Source organism: Trichomycterus rosablanca, chromosome 17, assembly GCF_030014385.1.
Source record: "Trichomycterus rosablanca isolate fTriRos1 chromosome 17, fTriRos1.hap1, whole genome shotgun sequence".
Taxonomy (NCBI): Eukaryota; Metazoa; Chordata; class Actinopteri; order Siluriformes; family Trichomycteridae; genus Trichomycterus; species Trichomycterus rosablanca.
This window is the reverse complement of record NC_086004.1, coordinates 9,294,723-9,318,099: the sequence shown is the minus strand read 5'-3', so window position 1 is coordinate 9,318,099 and position 23,377 is coordinate 9,294,723. Positions and strand designations below refer to the sequence as shown.

At 38.4% G+C, this 23,377-nt stretch overlaps 1 protein-coding gene across 1 annotated transcript in view; it reads left to right on the top strand.

The window, feature by feature from the left end:
• Window positions 1-366: 366 nt before the first annotated feature.
• The window catches only part of mmp15b (matrix metallopeptidase 15b), a 28,445-nt gene continuing 5,434 nt past the window's right edge, over window positions 367-23,377 (top strand). Inside the window, exons 1-6 of the mRNA XM_063012380.1 lie at window positions 367-489; window positions 12,545-12,693; window positions 13,601-13,723; window positions 13,891-14,198; window positions 17,705-17,866; window positions 19,430-19,632. Of these exons, the coding sequence (XP_062868450.1) occupies window positions 367-489; window positions 12,545-12,693; window positions 13,601-13,723; window positions 13,891-14,198; window positions 17,705-17,866; window positions 19,430-19,632 (1,068 nt within the window). The remainder of the gene's footprint in view (window positions 490-12,544; window positions 12,694-13,600; window positions 13,724-13,890; window positions 14,199-17,704; window positions 17,867-19,429; window positions 19,633-23,377) is intronic.

Below are 23,377 nucleotides of genomic sequence, written 5' to 3'. Positions count from 1 at the left end.
AGTAGGTTGTGCGTTCGGTGGGTGTGGAGGGAGTACACAGCTTGGGCACACCCGCGGGATATGATCCCCAACAAACTTGTGCCAAAGAAGTGGACCCCTCTGAGTTTGGGTCCAACCCCTCAAAACTCGACTACATCTATTGCCTCCAGTCACTGAAACATTCACTGACAGATGGCACACAAGGAGCAGTCAAGCATTTGATACTTTGCCTTTCAGAGGAGGACTCTAGGCGGTGGGCAATGCCAATCCCACTTGAACTTTGAAGTTGGTTTGTCTGCTGTTTCACATTCGTTGCACTGTTTTTCACTGTTTTTTTTGTAAGGACCTTGCTTTCTACAAGGTGCTGGTAAAGTTGCCACAGTGAAGATGGCATCTGCATGGCATGACCCACTTATGGTACTCTGGAGATGGACACTGGTGCCCTCATTACTTGTGCTGTGTCTTAGCTGGACACATACTCTCGGAGATGATGATGGCTTCATTGCAGAGGTAATTGTCCATGAATCTTTATTCTCTCAAACATCTAGCTGTCAAACATTTGTCTAAACAATTCTGTGCAATGTTTAGATGTTTCCTATTGTTTTTAAGTGAACAATTGTCACTGGGGTGATACCTTCAATGAAACATCTTTAGTATTTATTCTTTTACAGTTTTAATAAAGCATTTCCTGTAACTGCTTAGATTCAGATTTAATTTTATTCACATGGTTTTGGTTTTGAGTATTTTTTGCTACATCCAGCTTGCATCTACCATAAGATGCATTTTTTCACATCCTTCAACAGTGCATGCTTTGCTCTTGGTGTATTTTTGTGAGGGGAGCAAAGTTTGAAATGTTTTTACTGTAATTAATGCCAAAATTCTGATATTGCAAAATTTTGTTTCTATTGTGCAGGATTGAGAAAAGACTGTAGTTGTTTCTTTGAAAGTACAAGACTTTGACCCTGTCAGTGTTTTCCTGACTGCTCATTTTGACCCATTCTGTTCTAACCAAATCATATAACTCATTTTGTGTTTTCACAATACAATAAAAGTAGGCAGGAAGTGACTATAAGGTATGAATTGGAAGGCTACAATAATTAAAGTTGGTGTGTCTGAATGTGTGTGACTGCGTGAGTGATAATGAATGGACTTTGTCCTCAGCTGCACCACTTGAATTTACTTTGTTGAACACCATGCTTTTCACCAGTTTAGTTTAGTTTAGTTTAGGATTTATGAAGGGGTCAGGCATGTTCTGGCTGCTCCAGCTCTCCATGTGTTTGTTTGTTTGTTTTATTGGGATTTTAACGTCATGTTTTTACACTTTGGTTACATTCATGACAGGAACAGTAGTTATTCATTACACAAGTTTATTCGATTCACAAGGTTATATCAAACACAGTCTTGGACAATTTAGTATCTTCAATTCACCTCACTTGCATGTCTTTGGACTGTGGGAGGAAACCGGAGCTCCCGGAGTAAACCCACGCAGACACGGGGAGAACAAACTCCACACAGAAAGGACCTCGAACCCAGGACCTTCTTGCTGTGAGGCGACAGTGCTACCCACTAAGCCACCGTGCCGCCCCTCTCCATGTGTGTTCAGATTTGCTTGTCTTAAGAGTATAAACACTACCATGTACAGTGATTTTTAAAAAAACAGTTTCCCTATTTCTGATTTCCTTTTTTATTGCACATTTGGGACATTAAATAAGTTCAGATCAATAACCAATGTCAGTAACACTGTCCAAAACACACATTATCCAAAACTCTTAAAACATGTAGCAAAGCACACCCACACCATCACACTAACACTACTATTTTGGACTATTGGTGTAATGTTTATACTATCAAATGCTGTTATGTTTTTGACTGACATAATTAGATCATCCAGGCACTTTTTTGCAAGGCTTAAACAAGCACTTATTTTATCTTGTTTAGCTGTGTTTTTAAAGTGATATAATTGTGACCAAATCTTATATATCTGATTACTTGTTCAGTACTTCAACCACTAGGCTACGACTAGGTTTTCTCCTTGTTGCCCCTTTATTGATCTCATTTTCTGTTTTGAATTGCTGAATTTTTAATTGAATTGCTAATATATGTTTTTTTGTCTCATTTTATTGGTCATCTTTTGGTAAATTCTTTGCCTTTGGAGAAATTGGAGAAATTTCTGCAGGCCGGCCACTCTTACTACTCTTGTTCAGTGAAGTTCTACAGCCTTAAACATGGCTTCGTAATCTATTTCGAACCAGCTTTTTAACTCTACTGGAATCACTTTTGATGGTAGTCTTTGATGGTGAGGTTTAATCTGAGTGAGATTTATATTTTACAGGATTGATGGTTGACATAAAGCCTGTGTGTGTTTGGTTAGCTAAATTGGCATACCAGTTGAATTTGGTGAACTGGTTCAATATGCACCTAATAGGGACTTTTGCACTGGAGTGATATGGGCAGGAATTAAATTAAACCTGATCTGTTGTGTTATACTCAAGGTCTTACGTTTTGTCCTGTTTTCTTTATGATCTTAATTTATTTCTTCATGACGTATGCAGTAACAGGCAATCACAGAGAGGGCGAGTACTTTGCACGGTATATGCCATATACAAATTCTAGTGAAGTATTATGTTACTGACTGGACCTTGCATTACAATATTAATGTAGATAGGCATATTCTTCCAGGTGCTAAGAAAAGAATGCCTAACAGTTTTAGTGTTTGATTTTTATTTTCTGGTGTGTGAAGTGTGGGCTTGTTTCTGGTCTACCACCCTGTGCATAGTAGGACTTCTTTGGTTCTCTCCCTGTCATTAGTGGCCTGGCACATTGGCACTTCAGCCGTCATGAACATGCAATGTCTCTCCAAACTCCCACAAAGGTCCAGACATCAGGGCTTGAGTGCTGCCCTTTTGTTTCTTTACCCTTTTAAAAAGTCACATAACTTCCATATACTGTGATGTTTCTTTTACATGTGACATTTTAGATGTGAACTGTTTTTTTTTTCTTAATTTACATCATTACAGTTCACAAATGAACCTTTTGAATATTAGTGGGAATTTTATATGATTTGTTTTTAATAAATTGAGTAGTTTGAGTCCTTTTCATCTTTGACATTAGTTGTTTCCCCTAAAAGCTTTGTATGGCGTGGCCTCCAGCAATACACCTCTGTCTAAAATCTTCAAAGTGGTGGGTCTGTAATATAAGTTTACAATATATGGTCATCTTTAGCTATGTTAAAGTGTTTGTAAAGAAAAAAATCTTGTCACTTTTTGCTTGAACTGATAGTGCCTGCTAACAGTAGTATGTGATCCTCCAGTTGTACAGGACTTAGTAGCACATAGTTACCATTTTAATTGTTTTACCTATATAGCCTCCTGCAATATTTTACCAAAATGATGTGCTAGATTGACAGTTGGTCTACACCTCCTGGATTGTGAACAGGCTTCTAAAGCCTTTGCACGGGTACATGAGAGTAGTCACTTTGTAAAACAAAGCATTTGCACCCATAGACCACCTCTACAGTAACTGTTGAGAGAAGATGTGGTTAAAAAGGTTGGCAGGTGCCCTAATTCTGCTTTTGTTATGACGTGAAGGTGTTATGACATTTTAGCTAGGACTGTGTCCCAAACCTCATAGACCACCTCTACAGTAACTGGTGAGGGAAGATGTGGTTAAAAAGGTTGGCAGGTGCCCTAATTCTGCTTTTCTGATAATGTGAAGGATTTCAGCTAGGGTTGTGTTCCAAACCTCATACTACTGCATAAAATAGAATGTAAGATAAGTAGAACACGAGTGGTGGTGTCTACATGCTAAACACCATTATAAACTTCATTAATTATGTAGGATTTAGTTTGGAATGCAGCCTTAAACTCTCCATTTGAAGTGATTGACATTTTATTTAAACAGAGCTAATTTGTTTATTAATTCTTACTACTGTTTGTTTTGTGCATGTTCCATTGTTTAAATGATAGCTGTTCCTTTATGTCCCTTTTAGAAGTCAAAAACAGTTTAGAGCACAATTGTAGATGTAAGTAATTAGGGTCTTAAAAAGGTGCAGTTTGCTTTTAGCAGCAGTGGAGCATGTCCATCACATTGTAGAAACAAACTTACCCAACCCGAGACCATTATGTTTTAGGGAGTGGAGGATTATCTTCCCCTGACAGGGGGTCTTAAAGGAGTACCTGTTTAGTAAAGCCATCCATTAATGTCCATTTGACTCTGCTTACTAAACAAACATGCAATGCCTGATTAGTTCTTCATTCAATACCAGACAGGTCAGGTTTACAGTCTGTGTTTACATCTCCAGCTGGGTGTCTCTTCAGCCGTGTCTGCTTTGCACTAAGCTGTGGATCAGAGAAATAAAAAATGTGGGAGGAAAAGATTTTTTGGAACTGAAGACATTTCCATTCTGTTCCTTTCTACTCCTACTTGGCTCCCAGAGTATTACTGAATTCCTGAAGCTTATTGCTATTGTTACCTGTTAGGCCTGTTAAGTTTTAGGATTTAATCTGATGATTAATTGTTAGACAAATATTTCCTTTTGACATTTTCAAGCTGAATTAGTAGTAGTACAAAAGTGATGACATTATATGGCCAATAGTGTGTAAACACCTGACTTGAAATTTGTTGGACATTCCAAAACCATTTTAATTAATATGAAAATGTCCACTTTCCTAGAAGGCTTTCCATAATATTTTGTGTCTGTGGAAATTTGTGCCTTTTCAGTCAAAAGAGCAGACTACAAGGCCTGGTTTGCAATGAATGTTCTGATTCATCCCATTATTGTTTATTGGGGTTGAGGTCAAGGCTTTTTGCAAGCCACTGGAGTTCTTTCAGACCCATCATGAAGCCATGGCTTTATGGACCTTGCATTGTGCACAGTGGCACAGTCATTCTGGAACTGGAAAAGTCGTTTCCCAGATTTATGGCGTGAAGTTAGAAGCACGTATTTGAATTTATACACTGATTTTATACAAATAGCAATTGGTGAAAGACATGAACATGATAAATACGAGGGGTGTCCACATACTTTTGACTTAGCAAACACTTTTTGAAAAAAAGCAATTCATCACTATTGAACTTGGAAGTAAATACTGTAAACAGGGGGAAAAAATAGAAATAGTAAAATACAAAACAAATAGAAAACTATTATTACAATTTCACATTGCAAAATATAACAAACATTATAATAGATTGTTCACAATTGTACAATAATAACAATCGTAAAAAAAATTGGCACCAACAGAAAAGCATTAATCTGGCCATTTTGATATCACAAATTCTAGCTTTAACAATGCCATGACTACATTTGGCTGAAACCATAGCGCTTAACCCTAGTACTTAATTATCTTAATCTGTTGTGTTGCGGGTAGGGGGTAATTCTAGTAATTTGTTATTTATATAGTGCCAAGGTTTCATCACATAAAGATATAAAATGACACAAATGCATAGTAAAACAAACAAAAGATACAAAAAAATCTCTTCAAAGTTGTGGCTGTGCTCTCATTGGCATGTTGACTGGTCACAGTCCATGTGTTTCAGATAGTTTTAGGTCACTGAATTTCACTAGAAGAAAAGACATAGCAACTCTTTAATGCTATCTTGAGCTATGCTGTTTAAAAGTTTGCTAAGCTGAGGAGCTTCATGTCTTGGCACCGTCCAGTCTGATAGAAGTGAAGTACAATATAGTTTGAGAGCTGCAGGCTTGCTTGTTCCTGCTGCATGTGATTAGTAAATGCAACAGCTGTTTTCCAACTCCACAAACAGAAACAAGGAGGTGATTTGGGCTGCAGGGATCCCAGGCAGTCGAGGAGCAACAATGACACGTTTTGTCTTTAGTCGACTGTATCTTCAGTGTAGAGAACTCTGAAGGTGGTGGGAAGAGTTTATAAAGACTGTAGTGCACAGGGAGTCGACTGTATTACTTCCTCATGGCCGGTCTCTGTCCTTATTTAGCTTTAACACTTGCTGTGCTGGTTTGACTCTGCCATCTACTTTATTCTCACAGTTCTGCTCAGCCTGGGTATCCCTGGTGCATCCCATCCTGAAGTTTTCTGTGTATTGGGCCTGGTAATCTTCATGGCTACTCTGACAGATAACAAGGAATGGAAACAGGAAATTCCTTCAATTTCCATTGGGGTCTGTCTTGTGTCCCTACTGTGAATATAAGTCCCAAAGTCATTTACATTGACTGAATCAAATGTTTTTGAAGTGTCTAGGCTGGATGCCTGCTTGTCTTGACTCCAATCTGCAAATTAGGGACAGTGGTAGCCTAGTGGGTAGAGCTTTGGGCTATCAACTGGAAGATTGGCGGTTCAAATCCAGGCTCTGCTAAGCAGCCACTGTTGGGTCCTTGAGCAAGACCCTTAACCCTGTCTGCTCCAGGGGCGCTGTAAGGTGGCTGACCCCAGCTCTGACCCCAGCTCCCAAAACAAGCTGGGATATGCGAAGAAAGAATTTCATTGTACTGTACACCTGTATATGTATATATGACAAATAAAGTATATCTTCTAAAAATACGTGTTGACATTTGGGTTGAAGTGTATTTGTACCGAGGAAGCTTGGTGTATACAGATTTTAGAGCGGCAGGGCTCTAAAAAGTCATGGATCTAGATCTCAGTCAGTAAATTATTTTTATTGCATCATCAAATGAGGTGGAACTGTAGAATTAGCATTAGCATTTACCTTATTAGATTACATGTGTTTCACTAAATATCTCCTGTATGAACTGAATCCTACAACAAACACATGTTGGAATGCACTGTGCTAGATGTGGTGCCTTAAAGACCGCAATATCGTTTATGGAGAGTCACGCACTGCCATCCGCGATCAACCACCCCTTGTGCATTTGCTTTGACCAGCCAACAGAGGTTGTGAATGCAGCTGCTATGAGGAATCCTTGCTCGACAATCAGCCTGGCAGGTTGTGGTGGTGGGGTAGTGCATTAGGTTGCCGAGCCACCTGAGCACCCCTTGGTTGCTTATTTTAACTAGAGATGTACCGATCGGGGTTTTTGGCACCGATTCCGATCTCCTTTCAGGGACATCGGCCGATAGCCGATTCCGATCGGGGGGGGTGGGGGGGTTTAGCAGTAAATAAAATCAATAAACTTAAAAAGAGCCTCACAGTGAAGATAAACCAGAGCAGCGCGCGCGCGCGTGTGCGTGTGTGTGTGTGTGTTTGTGCCTTTAGAAGAGAAGCTTTGTTCACAGTATCGCTATAAGTGATTCATTGATTCATGAGTTGATTCGTTTTATGCGAAGCGTAAGTTTCTCTTCTCAGTTATCTCTCCGTGTTTACTGTTATTAATTAAATGTCGTGGTTTTAAATAAACACCAGCTACTACAGAACATTTTGTGTGACTCTCTTACATTAAAAAGCTTAATTAAAAAGCTTAATTAAACTGCTATTACCACATATCTGTAACCGAGTCAGACTCGTTCCGTCTAAGGAGCTAAAAGTTTTCTGATACTAAAAGTTCAGCAGATGATCCTGAACTAACGAATTTGCTAATGAATAAACTTTTGCCTCTGATTGGCTCTGTAACGTCTTCTGTTCTCATCTACATCACAAGTAAGAACCGCTTACGATTTACCAAAGTGAAACACGAGTTTATATAACGTGCTAATAGAATCGACTCAGATGTGACCGGGTTGAATTATCTTTTTAAAGTAAATATTACAATCAGCAAAATTACATCGTATGTATGATGCACAACGTTAATGATGTTATTTTAGGTCATGAAGAGCTTTCACTGTGGTTTCTGTACGATGGTTGATGAATGGTGATGTGATGGTTGGCGCTTCGTAGCTCAAAGTCTGGATCAATCCACTGAGCTGTTAACTTAACATGGTCTTTATATATCACACGATCGGATCGGCTACTTTTAGGAAATATCGGCCGATCGCCGATAGCATATTTTGATTAAAAATCGGCCGATACCGATTCGTAGCCGATCGATCGTCCCATCTCTAATTTTAACCATTTATTTACAGCTTAACCTTTAGTTGTAGACAAGTTTTATGTAAGCTAATTTGCTTAACACAAGAAAACGTTTACATTATTGTCTGCAAATTTCACTCACTGTCCACAGATGCAATGGCCAGAGATACAGTTCCGAAACCCTTGAGTATTCTTTCAAAAAGCAGCTGCCTTATATCTCCTGATAAAGGCATGAGAGTCCAAGTACAGTGTTTTGGTTCAAGGAACTCTCTCTTCCTGGCCCAGTTTTCTGGGGATGACATTTAGCAGCGCTGAAAGCAAGGTTTTAAATGCGAGTCCCTGATTTTGAACAGAGCCAAGTGACCATATTGATTGACACTGCAATCAGTGCCCACCAAGTGTGAATTCTGAACTCCTTTCTTTTCTCTTACTGCCTTGCACTATTTTTCCATCTTCCACTTGCTTTCTCACTTGATCTTGATTGCCCCCCCCCTTCTGCTTTAATGACCAGAATGATGGCATGCGCCCAAGCTCCAGGAATAAAAGCTTTCTCCAGTCGTAAGAATCTTGGCTGACATTGTCCTGGACACACACACACATACACGCTAACACACATTGACTTAAAGTCCTTTTACAGCTTCCAGTGACTCATTGGCTCAGTGACGGTAGTGACTCCTAAGGTCCTTTTGAAGGACCAGCCGGTACTTGCTTTGTATGCATGGCCGATGATGCAGCTCTAGCGAAGTGAACATTGGCGTGCTTTCTCGTTTTAAAAAGCGCACCTTTATACATCTCCTGCACAGAGCTGGAACGCTGCCTTCGTTCCACAATAAATTCCATATCAGGACCCTTGGGAGAGTCGGAGCGGGATGTGCGCTGAATAACACCACTTCTGCATTAAACTCTAACTTAATATCTTTGGCTTGCTATTGAGTTGGCAGGAGCCTCACACCCCTATCCCGCCCAAGGCCTTTAGCACTCAAAGAAACACAGAGCTTATCCATAAAGCAAGGTATGACCTACACAGGGTGGCTATTCATCAATCCCCCACTTCCAACCCACACTCAGAGGGCACAGCAGGAGAGGACAAAGGCCTTCCAATGCTGCTTTGAATTTGTAGTGTACTGTATCATGTACTGTACAGGTAATCATCTGTATTAATTCGGTTATTGTGGTGTGATTTTACATAACTAAAGCTGCTTATTTTAGCCAGATCCAGAATTATTAGCACCCTTTGCAAAATGGGTCAACATTTTAAACAAGATTACAATTATTGCATCTCATAAATAATTCCTAAAATGTTACATCTTAAGGCTTTTGTTGCTTGTATTGTGGCAAAATGCTTACTGAAACAGCATAGCTGTGTTTTGTTCTGTGATTTCTTTTCTTTTCTTGTCACACTATTTGAACTTAAGGTAGCCCTGTGTATAAAGCAGTTGAGAATTAAGGCCTTGCTCTTAGTCCCAACAGTGGCAGGAGTCATTACTTCCCTGTATCAGTATTTACAGTATTTACCCAGCCTCTTAGCAGTAGTTTGCACACAATGAGTGAGCATATGGAGCATAATTCAACTGTGTCTTTGGTATTCTACCAGCATATAAGGAACATTTTAATATTTATGGTTCATATACAGTTTATTGTCTGTTGTCACTACACACGGTTTAGCTAGCCTAATCATTAGCTTCAGTCAGGTGTCAAAGTCCTTGTATTAAAAAATCTATTTATTCAATCTTTAGTCCCTGAGTAGTTATTTCCACCCATACAAGATCAGTCCCATGAGTAGGGAGAGGCATCTAGTGCCAAAACTTTAGGTCTTAAAAACAGTTAAACAGGCATTAAATCACTAACAGATTAACAGTGAGTCTTTCTTCCTCTCTATCTGTTCCTATGTACTTATTCATTTACCTACCTACCTATAGTAACTTATACACCATACGATTTGCCATGCTAACTAGTTTTTTTTTTGTTTGACTATATTTACTGATGGTTGGGACTTTTTGTAGTAACCATGGTGGATATTATGTGCTATCACATTACATATAACTCATCTAAATTTAAAGCAAATGTTTACCAATGCTTAGCAACTCTGTTGTCACAACTTTAATCATCAGTCAGAGTAGTGTTTTCTTTCCATGTCGAGCTCCAATTTACAGGTTCCATATGAATGCACCATGTAGCAAATGGTGATATATTAGTAGCATCAGCTCAATATTTAAGTAGTAAAGTAAAGTTGTTAGTAAAGTTGAATACATATTTTCAACAAGTCAGTCCATTTAGAACAAAATTTAAGTGAGAGCAAAACATCTGGGTGGAACAACAGGCTAGCCACCACTCTACAGGGCAGCAGGAGGATGCACCTGGGGGGCGCCCTGCTTCACATGGTAGCTACGCGGGGTTTCCCTGCTCGCCATACTCACTAACAGGGCCATCTATTCAGCTGTCTCAACAGCATGCAGTTTTGGGGTACAAAGGCCTGTCTCTTCTGCAGCCAGGCTGAAAGAAGGCTAGACAACCATGAAGCAACTCTGCTCCCAGTGCAGGAAAAGAGAGGGCCTTTATAAAGGCTGTGACCCTGAAAACTTCCAGAGTCCAGTGGGACATCTCAATTAACCCTGTGGTAATTAAGGCCAGCTCAGGGGTAAAGTTGGGTGAAGCTCTGTAAAATCCCTGTAAACCTTGAAGCAATGCACCTTTGTTGCTGCACTTGGCTGCTCTGATTGGAACTAGTTTTGATGGATGCTACCTTTTAGTGGCCAGTCTAAATGTTAAGCAGAACTAGGCAATATGGTGTAAAAGGTAAATATTGTGAGATGTACTCTGTTTCTCGCTGTACAGTTGTATTACTTTAGTATTGTTTTTATTAAAACAGTTGTTTTTATGAATATTAGTTAAAATACTGGAATATCCCAGAGACTCAATAGAAAAGGAAATGCCTTTTGTTTAATTCTCTCAAGTATAAATATATTTCTGTGGTTTAAACTTTGTTCTTGTCTTGCTTTAATGTCACTTGTATATAGAATGTTGTCAACGAGGTGCCTGCTAAAATAGAAGTAATGAAATCCAGATCCTGTATGTAGCTTGTTGGTATATTTGCTTGTGATCGCCAGCCTCTATGATGTATCTGAGCAGTGTATGGGGGCAGATTTGGAAGATCTGATTACTGTAAACACAGGACATGAGAGTGTAATTGTGTAATTTGCTCAATTGTAATAATTGACTAATTAAAGATGGTAAGAGGAAGTAACAGCTACATATGCAGCACTACAGAGTCAACTTAAACTTTTAATACCCCCCTGAGGTTTTTTTTTTTTTTTTTTTTTTTTTGCTCTGATCACAAGTCCCAGTGGGATCACAAGCCACCTCCCACATGGGCAGCTGGTTACATTCGACTGTTGCTGCACCATTTATCTGACTGAATTAAGAATCCCGGCAGGCTACATTTAGTTGTGGTTAAGCTGTGCTTCTTCCAGACTCCTTGTATATAAACTGACTACTGTAATGTTCATTAACAACCCAAGTAAGTCCTATATCTGGCTATTTTTAGCTGGCTATGGCTGGCTATGGCCATTTGTCATTGGTCCATGCAGATGGTACTCCTCAATACAAAACTGTCCACTCTCATTGCATACCCACCTCAGAAAAGCATTTATCTGACTGAATCCTATAAGACTACTGTGGAGGGCTGGCCTGGGTACCCTCTTAAACCATACATTACCCCAAAGTGCTACAACACATCTCTAGAATAAGCATAAAACATCAGCATACAATTTGCCCATTCATATTTTGGCATTCTATGCTATACAAATTCCCTTTATCATCATAGTATTCAGCATCCCATAATAGTTGTCTTACTTTCAGTAACTAGGTCAGTTTTACAAAATAAGCAGACATCACAGGTTAGGTAAGACAGCATGGATATCCTGTTCTCTCTTGTGGCTAAGTTGCAACTATGTTACATAACATAGCGTCTTTATTTATGCATAGGTTCCTTATTAATGCATTAAGTCTAAAGATCACACATTTGCTCTTTTGTATGGTATGGAAAATTACATATTCCAATGCAGGTAAGGTAACCAGTTAGTTATCAAGTTTATGCGGATAATAATAATAATAATACTGTAAATAAAACTAAGAAGAACATTAATTACCACACTACATTTGGCTGTCATTGCAGCATGCTAGTGCCAATCCCATTCTGACCACCCTGAGTCCCCAGTACCCACCCAACAAGACCCTGTATCTGGCTGTAATAAAGGACTTGAAAGGCTAGAGGTCGGTTTGAAGGTCAAGTCAACCATCAGGTCAAACCCCCTCTTGATCAATAAACACACGTGCAGATGCTTTGTTGGTACAGCACTGTACAAAAACTCCAGACTGTTTTTTTTTTTTTTTTTACTTAAGGCCAGTAATTTGACCTCCCCAGCTAGTGGTGTCTGCCCTCAATCTGTAGCGTCTTCTGCCATGACTTTATCATCCAATCTGGAGCTGTATTAAATATCTCAGTGTAACAGGTGTGACATTTTGACTCCCTAATAGAATCCAGTCATGCACCATCCACTGCTGTAAAAGCCACTGGCTCTCAATCCACCTAATCTTTGTGGTGTTGAATTTCACTGTCTGTCTTTTTCAGTCCTGGCTCCGGACATACGGCTACCTCCCCCAGGCCAGCAGGCAGATGTCCACCATGCGATCGGCTCAAATCCTGTCCAACGCCATCAGTGACATGCAGAGATTTTACGGTCTGGAGATCACAGGAGAAATGGACCCAGCAACTATTAAGTAGGATTTTTATTTTTATTGTGTGTTACTTTAAACATTGTGGTTTTTTAATTGTTGATTTATTATTGATTCAGCCTTTTGTTTTTTATTACCATCACATCAAAAGTTAAATTTTTCCATTTAAAATGTGGACTTTAAATACATTGTTAGGAATAAAAATGTAGATTCCAGTTATGAAATCCCACTTGTTTATATTTATAAAGTATCAGAAATGTATTGGCAGGTTGTCAGCATCCTGCCATTCTGCTTCCTCCAAGCAGTACTCCCTATGCAGCATTCCTAGAGCTGGCTAGCTAGCTTGTGTTAAATGTAATATTGCAATTTATATAAAGTATTTAGAAATATTTGTCTATTATTGAATGAAGTTGATATAAATTAAGTCAGGTTCTGAAACCACTAATTTCTACACATAACCGGTGCAAGTAGCATGGCGGTGGGTGTGGTGTTGGTACAACTGTATTGGAAACAGTAGTGTTTTCTGGGTTTTTAAATGGCACTGCTATATTAAAAATAGTGCAACAACCAGTAATAGCAAGCTAACCACATCGTTATTCTAGCTTTGGGCTATAGGGCATTTAATACTGATTGTGCCCTGGAAAATATGAGCTATAGTGATGAACTGTACACCTACGTGTACAAGCAAAGTAGGATGTTAGAATAAAGTGGCCACACTAGAATGCTATTAATACACCAGAACTGAAAATGGTTCACAAGTCAAATTATATCTGGTTGGTGGTGGTCCTCTTGTTTCCCCTTTTTACCTATAAAACAAGTCCTGCAGATAAATGGAGTACTGTCAGTAACTGTATACATACAAACCTAATTTATGCAGCCTATAATCTCGATTCATAGCATGCTTGTAAAGCTCCTTGTAAATGTTAACTTCTTTTCTTTTTTCCTTTTTCAGAGCCATGAAGAAACCCCGCTGTGGAGTTCCAGATAAGTTTGGGGGTCAAATTAAGGCAAACGTTCGCAGGAAACGCTATGCTCTGACCGGCCACAAGTGGAACAAAACACATTTGACTTTCAGGTGAATAAATAATAATAATAATACATTTTATTTATATAGCGCTTTTCAAGATACTCAAAGACGCTTAAATACTGAAATCTTTTACTGAAGTGCTCTTTAGTAATCTGTTTCTGTTAGAATTTGGTGGAGAAATGTATACATATTTGTTTTATGCTTTATATTGACAGTATACAAAACTACACTCCAAAGATCGGGGAGTACAACTCATATGAAGCAATTCGTATGGCCTTTAACGTCTGGCAGAAGGTAGCGCCGTTGACCTTCGAAGAAATCCCCTATTTGGAGGTTAAATACGGGCGGCGAAAGGAACCTGACATCATGATCTACTTTGCCTCTGGTTTTCACGGCGACAGTTCACCATTTGATGGAGAAGGTGGCTTCTTGGCGCACGCTTACTTCCCTGGTCCCGGAATGGGTGGTGATACGCACTTTGACTCAGACGAGCCGTGGACAATCCGTGATGAGAATTTGCAAGGTGAGTCAGAACAATCAGTTTCCAAAGAATTTCAAGTGGTGTTGACTTTACAATACAAGCTTTTACAATACGCCAATGACCTTTTAAAATCCCCATTTACCAGCTCAACAGTGGCCCAGTCTGGAGTAAAATAATGCGCTCATGTATGATTCTGCCCATTTTATGACTTCAAACACATCACAGTAGTCATTGAGTGGCTTTTCTTTAAACGTTTTTTAGAACTTAAAGCTTTTTTTATACTTAATAGCCAATTAAATATGCCAATTAATAAACATGATAAACATGACAAAATTTACTTTTTATTTACTTTTAAATTCATTGTCCGATCAATGACTGCAAGATGTTCCAGTCTTTTGGCTACAAAACTGCTCAGAAATATCATGCTTCCTCCACCATGCTTTACATGCTATTTTAATGTGATTAATAAATACTTTTAAACTACAATTTTATGACACGTTTAGCCTAAAATAATGATTTATTAATACAAAAATCCAGGTTGTTCATCAGGGGTCACAAACTTTGTCAGACCTTTAAGCACCTTGATATATTACTACATGACATCTAAATGGCAGACTAAATTTTTTGTCTTGTTTACAGCCCATAAAACCTTACCATAAACACTTTCTTAATTGTACCCCCTCACCCCATTTTCTTTATTTGGATTCACATAGTCAAGGCAGGCTTTGGAATAACTGATAGGGAAGTCTTAAAAACTGTGAATGGAGTTCACTATGTAGTTCATTATGGTGTTGCATTTCTGCTTCGTACTAAGCAAGTTGAAAACGCTGAATGTTTGGTAATTAGACGGTATACCATGACGTCAAGTGCAGTAAATATCCCAGCAAGATCTTATCAAGAGGAGGAACTGGTACAATGTAGCATTTACAGCTTTAGAAAAGATGTACTATAAAAGCAAGGTCAGTTTCCTGTGTCTTTGTCCAAGCAGACACAGGGTTTTTATGTGGCCGGCGGTGGAAGTCACAGTCATTATGTCACAGCTGCATGCCATACTGCTGTCGATATCATTTATGCCCTCCCAGACAAGAGGCATCTTTTTGTGGCAAGTGGTCACCGTACATCTATGCTCATTCGGTTTTGGCATGTCAAAAGCATTATTAATTTAGCTGGTTGAGGCCATCAGAACAACCATTTAGAGTGTCTTGTGTCTGTTGGGAGTATTTAGCTGTAATATTATGCTGCCTCTGGAAAAGCCTGAACAAGAAGCATTTGTGATCGTCCTGCTAAGATGGTAAAATTCAGATCTTATTGGGACACAGAATGTACTGTTAGAAGCTGCCATGAATTTTTATATGTAACTGTTAATGTGTTCCATAGTGATCTGTGTATTTTTATAGAACTATTAGATTTACTATTATTGACTTTAATTAAAGTTTCTGTCCTACACATTCTAAAACTTTCATGCAAGTTTACAGTAAATTACAGGCAATCAGGTGGTTATTGGTCATAAATCTTTTAGGTAAATGTATTCCGTATCACTAGTTTTACCTGTAGGCCAAATGATGGTTGAATACTAAAAAAGCTAGCAATGTAAACAGCAATACAGTTTAAAACAGTATTTTCACTAAGCAACAGGGTAAGATGTAGATATATCAGTTTGTTTTAAAGAAATGCTCCAGGTACAAGCATTGTAGTTCACATATAATGAACATGGTAAAAACATGGGGTTTAGATGAATCAACTAAAAAAAGTAACAAGCATTGGGTGAGATTAATTAACTTGAACAAGAGCAGACATGTAGACCGTTTAAGGAATGTAGGAAATAAAGAAGGCAAAACTGAATATACAGTTCACACATTATGAGTAGAAAGAAAAAAACTGCAGATACCAAAGAGCTAATAAATTACTTTACAGTTTGGATTTTAAGGTTTCATAATATGAGAGAACACCAATAAACTGCAGTAAACTCAAGACCATTATATAGGATTATAAGTTTAATCCATCATGCTGTATCCCAAACCACATACTACTGCACTACAGAGCACATCTTTCATTCTTGGATTGCAATTATGACATCAAATTCTAGTGGTTTACTGACCTTTTTAGTAAGGCAGTAATTGATTAACTAAAGTACAGGCCACACTTGCATGTGGTATTGAACGAAGGTTTTTCTTGGGATGCAGGTTAAGCTCTGTACCATTAGGCTTTTGTGAGAGTTAATATAAAGTCAACAATGAAGACAAGAGATTAGGTACATTCCAAGCAATAGGCAGACAATGGAGCAAGCAATCAGTCATCACTTTGGCTGATATCATAGAATGACAGAGCGATTTGAAATAAATTAAATCCACATCAACCTCAAAGCTATACAATATAAATAAGATTTAAATCTGTCGCTGCTTTTTAAGGAGTCCTCAGGATATGTTCATATACAAATGGCCACATGTAATACACCCTCACCCTCACCCCCCTCCTCAAACATGGTGACATGCCTGAATAAGAAACCAGAATCCGCTCCGTACCAATCCATTACTTCTCCATCCTCACTTCACCTTAGCAGTGTGCTTGTTGACCTGAGGTCATGAACATAACTGAGCTACCAAACAAAGAGCGATTTGAGAGTCTGCCCATTTTCAAAACCAGTCTGGAACTAAACCTTTGTCCCAAACCAGCTACAAATCTAGCTTTCTTGTCCACTTGCAATCTCTCCATTCTTTCATATTGCCATAGCTACAATGAGGCGCATTGGGAATTGGATTTATCATGCGTCTTTGCTGTTGGCTTTTGTAACATAGTGCAAATATTGCTGCAGTGTGACTTAGTTGATTTATGTGAACAGCATTTAGTCTTCCTAAAGATTCTTTGTTGCAGTCAAGCATTACTGGAGATTTCACTTCTGTTTAGCCTTAAGATCAGTTGTAAATTTTGGGACTGACGCTGGACAATTGGTGTTCCAGGCTTTTTATATGCAACTTTGCAAACCATTTCTTTATATATCTTGCTTAATGTCCTCTGCTACACTATCAGGAAAGGGTCTTTAGTAAACGTCACTGTTAAGTATAGAGAGATATAACCAGGGTAATATGACTAGATGGGGGGTTGGGGGGGGGGGGGGCATATTTAAAACTTGTAAGCTCTTTAATAACCAGTTCTGTTTCAAGTGTTTGTTTACAGAAATGAAATGACCGTATGCTTGATTTTATGCACCTGTTAGCAATGGCTATGGCTACAATAGCCTAATACACCTATTAGAATTGGTGTCCACATATTATTTTCATCCTTTTGTAATATCAGGCTTCTTCTGGAGAATAGAATTCGCTCAGCACTATTATGTTTGGTAAACCCGAATGTAGAGAAGTTCATGCTGAGTGGGTGGAGACAAAAAAGGCAGGAATGAGATAATGTGTCCATTAGGAGCAATTGCGTGGTGGTTACTAAGTGTCACCTTAATCAGCTAATACCCTGTTATCTACAACTGAATTACCAGTCAATTTCTAATTTAATTTGGTCCATTGTTTAATTTTCTTCTTTTATCTCTTCCTTTGCAGGGAATGATCTGTTTCTGGTAGCAGTGCACGAGCTGGGTCATGCTCTGGGCCTGGAGCACTCTAATAATCCCTTGGCTATTATGGCTCCATTCTATCAGTGGATGGATACGGAAAACTTTCAGCTTCCGGAGGACGATCTCAAGGGGATCCAACAGATCTATGGTAATCTAGATAATGTAATGTTTTGAATATGTTACATATGTCTATAGTAATTACAGTAGTGGAGAGGATGTAAGTGTAATGATAAGCAAATGGTTTGTTACATTAGACACTGCATGTCATGTTACCAGCGGTGGGTAGATAATCCGACAACCTTTAACAACATTTTGACTATGGAAATATTTAAATATGATAAAGAAGTAAACCATATGGCGAAATATGTGGACACCTGACCATGAGCTAGTTGGAGATTCTATTCTAAAGCCATCGACATTGATATAAAGTATCCCCCAATTGCTTTGCAACTACATCAGGCACCATAAGAAGGACTGGTTTGCAATGAATATTCCAATTCATCCCAAATGTTCAGTAGAGTACAGGTCAGGTCTGTGCAGATCATCAGAGTTTCTCCACAGCAACATTCAAAACATGTTGTGCAGGGAGAGTAAAGTTTAAAACTGTTATTAAAGAAGTTTTGATAATTATTCATCTATAATTAAAGCTATAAAAGGCGTAAAGATACTTTAGTCATAAATCACTAAACAAATTAATTACGAGCTTGAAACTTCAAAAGAATTACGACATGAATGAACCGTCACCATAATGTTGGAAGCATTATTAATTTGATATATTGGATTTCTTATACTCATTTACACTTTTGGTCATATATAGTACTTAGTTAGAAAGCTAGCATAAGGTCACAGTGCACTTGAATCAGGCTGTGAATACATTTTACATTACTGTCATAACAGCAGATGGATCAGTGACGTTGGACCGGTCAAATTAAAAATGAAAACCAACACTCACTGACTGACACTCATTGCTATGTGAATCAGTTATGACTGTGGTCAGAATTACATTATGTACATGAAATAAAGTTTATTACTGTGTAGTACATTTTTTCGTACATTGACCTGACAGCTTAAAAGGCCAGTTTGCCGTTTTAAAGCTGAAACAGACATAGTTAGTTGGATATTTACTGAAGGCACATGGAGCAAATTATGTGTGTTGCTTTTTATGTGGTCAGGGATGAAGTAAAGGGATATGTTAGCGTATGCAGTGATGTTTTATTTGTTGTATTGGCCTGGATATAATTGATATAAAGGTCAATGATAAAATAGAAGTCCAGAACAGTGTGACCATGTAGTCAAAGGGATAAAATTATAATTTTATTTTAAACTTTATTTGTATCTTTATTTATACAGTATGGCTAAACTACTCTTGAAACATAGGCTCATACACTGATGTTGTAGATACTGTGTAGTACGTATTATACTTCAAATGCCATTTGAAATTCAGCGTTTATGTAATAAAGCATTTCTCCCCTTACAAATTGTCTCAATTAGGAGTAAAAACAACCTTATAAACTAGTCATAAAATGCAATTCATAAAAAAAATCAGTAAATGTGATATATTACCAACCTCTGCATGTTATACACGCCTGTCTTCTGTGCCACTAAGATTTTATTTGTATTATTTTTAAGTAAGCAGGAGAGTTATTTTAACTGTGAGTAAACATTCCTCCTGTCAGTGGTATTGCTGAAAAGCATTTGATGTTTTTTGTAGGTCCTCCTAACAGCTCTCCAACTAAGGCTCTACCTACGGTGACCCCTCGCCGTCCCAATGCACCGAAAAACCCACCGGTAGCTCCTCCACGCCGCCCAGACCGGCCACGCACCACCGATCGCCCGGATCAGTATGGGCCCAACATCTGTGAGGGCAACTTTGATACGGTCACCATGCTCCGTGGAGAAATGTTTGTTTTTAAGGTAAGTTAGACCCAGTTTGCACTTGGCTTAAAGGCGTTTCTGGTAATCTGATCATAGGTTATTAGCCCTGTTTGCATTGTGTCAAATCGTCCGAAAGCTTCCAAAGCTTCCTAAATCAGATTACAGGAATACAAGCCAAATTACATTTGTACTGTAAATGTTAATGTATTTATGTCCCTGGATAAACTAGTGACCATCATTGCTGGGTGTACGTTTTACCTGCAGGTTGTGTGAAATACTTGTACGTTTGTTCGTGGGTTGCAGTTGGCTGTAATCATATAGATTAAATCACAATCAAGCATTCGCAGTCATTTTTGTTTGCCTCTTTTATCTTTGCTTTTTTCCCATTTTAGGGCAGGTTAGATTGCAGCTGCTAATAAAACTGTTAATGTAGAAGTACTGATTATCATTAATCTCTAATTAATGCTATATAGCCAATCATTAATCATAAACTATGAGCTTAAAACTTCAAAAGCACAGTGTTTAAGGGTGTTAACTAATCTTGTTGGGGCACTTTGGTCAAGACTTTGCAACCACAGCAGTCAGAGTTCATGCATAAATAATCACTGGAGATGATTTCAAGACTCAGTTGCCAGCTGTGAATGTTGCTGTCTGGAGTCCCAAGTCTAAACAGTACCTCTGGATCAAAAACAGGGCTAGTCCATGTGGAAGTGCCTGTGTTTGTTTGTGTAGGTGTGTTTATGAACACCAACGATAGGTCCTTTCATGTTGATCTAGGGAGCAATAGAATCTGACAGGCATTCAGTCAGCCTTTAACTGGTCAAACTGGTAGAAAATTGGGTAAATAGCCAAGCCCTGTGCTCTGCATGGGACTGATTTATTATCATGCTCCACTGTGACCAAACTACAGTAAAAGCACTGAAGTAATGCAGAGTTCCAGCTGTTGCACCTGAGAGCTGGGCAGATGTTTCAGGCTTGTTCTTCAGACCTGCTTTCAATCAGCCTTCAGAGGGTCTTTAAAACCCCAGTCCAGAGCTCTGTTATGGTCTTTAAAAATTAAGGTTATATCCTCAGACTCTGGAGTTCATCAGGAGATCCACATGACCCACAGTCAGGTTATGGCCCCAACTTAACACCGCAGTAAAGCTGAGCTGCTTTGGGTTTTAGCCAAGGCTTTTATTTGCTGCTTTAGATGTTCCTGATAACATCATAACAGTATGTGATTTCCTTTCTGAGAAAAATGAAAAGCTGCTTTTTTGTCCCTTTTGGAATAATGGATCAAGTCATATGATCTCTTTTCATTAAAAAAATTTAGTGTTCTTTCTGCCTTTTTGTCATCTTTCCTGTCATACTACGTTACAGGGAGTGCATAAAGCAGTATGAAATAAGAATCATAAGGAAATTTCATTTTGCAATGCTTGACGACATTCTCCTCTGATGCATTATATTTATCAGGATATTGAATGTTAAAATATATAAAATGGGAACTTTTACCTGCCTACCCAGGGCTTAGTATAAACCATAAGAATTATATATAAACTGATAGTTAAAAGTTATTTTATTATTTTGTAGAGAAAGTGAGTAAGTACTCCAGTCCTCTGCAGGGAAAGTGAAGTGTTAGAGTACTTGGCAGAGAAAAAAAAGTTAGTATTCGAGTACTCAGCAAAGAAGGAAGAGGGTACTTGGAAATTGGAAGAAAAACAGAACAAGTACTTAAATGTTCTGCGTATCGAGTGAGTACCTGAGCAAAAACAAGCGTACTCAAATAATCATCAGATAAAAATAGCAAGTACTTAATCAGCAGAGAAAGAGTGATTTACTTAAGTACTTAAATAAATAGCAGAAATTATGTAGTTGCTTTAATAACATAGATTAAATGAAAATCATGTATTAGAAGTCATTTTAGGTTGCATCTTATAAACTTGCTTTTTGATTTCCATGTTAAGGCAGGGTAGGTTGCAGCTGTTAAAAAAAACTGTCAATACAGAAGTAATACTTGAGATTAATATATAACTTGAATACTTCATTGGCAGAGAAAGATTGATTACTCAAGTACTTGAGTAAATAGCAGAGGAAGAGAGTAAGTACTTCAGTACTCTGTATAAAGTATATGAGTAGAAAAGTACTTTAAATGAGTGAGGGTCCATAAAGATGAGGTATAGATGAATTTCAGTGGTCTTTGCAGAGCTGTGACCTCAACCCCAGTGACCACTTTTGGGATGAATTGGGACATCTATTCTGAACCAACTCCATATTTATGTCGGTCATTTTACAAAAGAATGTTCAACGAGTACAATGTCAGGTGTCAAAATACTTGTAGCCATATAGTGTGCCATTTATTCACTCACAGTGAGTTAAAATTGCATATCTAACAAATCAGTTATAAACAATAAAGTGTTTTTTTTTTCCTTAGGCTTAATATGGACGATGGGAATATTTATATTGTCCACTTTTATCCATTCCCACTAATATACCAAGACCTCACTTTTGCTTACGCTGCTTAATTTTTCCCATGAGACCAGAATGCACTGATTGATAACACAAGCAAAATGTAATTGTCTCCCACCTTGTACCAATCACAAGAAATTTCATTGTACAATTTAACATGCATACCACAGGATATTGCACAGCCGGCAATTAAAATTGGCCAAGATTTTATTGGCTTCATGTGTGACATGTAGTAATCATGAAAGACTCCAAAACTCTCACAGTCCACAGCTGGCACAAGTCAAAACATCATATGTTCTGGCCCCAGAGGATTGACATGTTAGAGCCTGATCTTTGAGAGTCTGGGTTCCAGCATGACCACATCTATTTACTGGTTCATACAGTGTGAAGAAATCGGAGAAAAAATCCCCCTATAAAAATTTGGGCGATTTCCTGTGGGCCAGCTGCTTACAAGTTTCCTGGGTTACACGAATAGCATAATCAGCGTTTTATAATGGCAGTAATGTAAATGAAACATGTGGTAAGCCAAACCCAAAACTAGTTTAACACGCAATATTGTTGTGTTATCCATGAGAGGATATTAACAACAGATTTGCCTTTTAACTTTACTGCCTGCCGTGGTTTACATGAGATCATAAGTTTGATCAGCTGACTGTGTTGACCCTGTTTGATTAACAAGTCAGTCATCCTCCACATTCTAACCAGAAAAATTAATCCTGGCCTTTTGCAAGGTTTAAAACTCACTGCACTCACTCCTCCTGATTTCAAGGCTACAATGTGTCCTGTTAGGAAACAATATTGGCTCTGGATTGCTGGAGCAGATTGGTTAGATTTAGAGCTTGTTGGCTGCAGGCTTGGCTTTCTCTTTAATTCAGGTCAGGTGTGGAGCAACCTCAAGGTCTTGGCTTCTTTCCCCAAGAAACAAGAGAATGGACTGGCTCGTTGGTGATCTAATTTATCAGGCTGAGTGCAGTGGAGTACAGCTGTATTTGTTGTGAATATGCAGTAGGACTGCACAACATGGCAGCTATTCTTTATTACAACATTGGCGATAGCATTACTGATATTGCACTTTGGTTTTATTGTGTCGTGTAGTCACACACTTCAAGATAGATTTTTTCTTGTGTGTGTTTTGATAAATAATAACTTAAAGCACCAGTAGATCAATTTGGGTGGTAAAAGTGTAAGAAGTATTATTTAGTGGTGGAACCTGTACCACAGCACATATAATAGTGTTTGTTTATTGATTAAGGTAATGGATTGTTAATCAGAAGGTTGCTGGTTCAGATCTCATGACCTCCAGTTTGCCACTGTTGGACCCCTGAGCAAGGTCCTT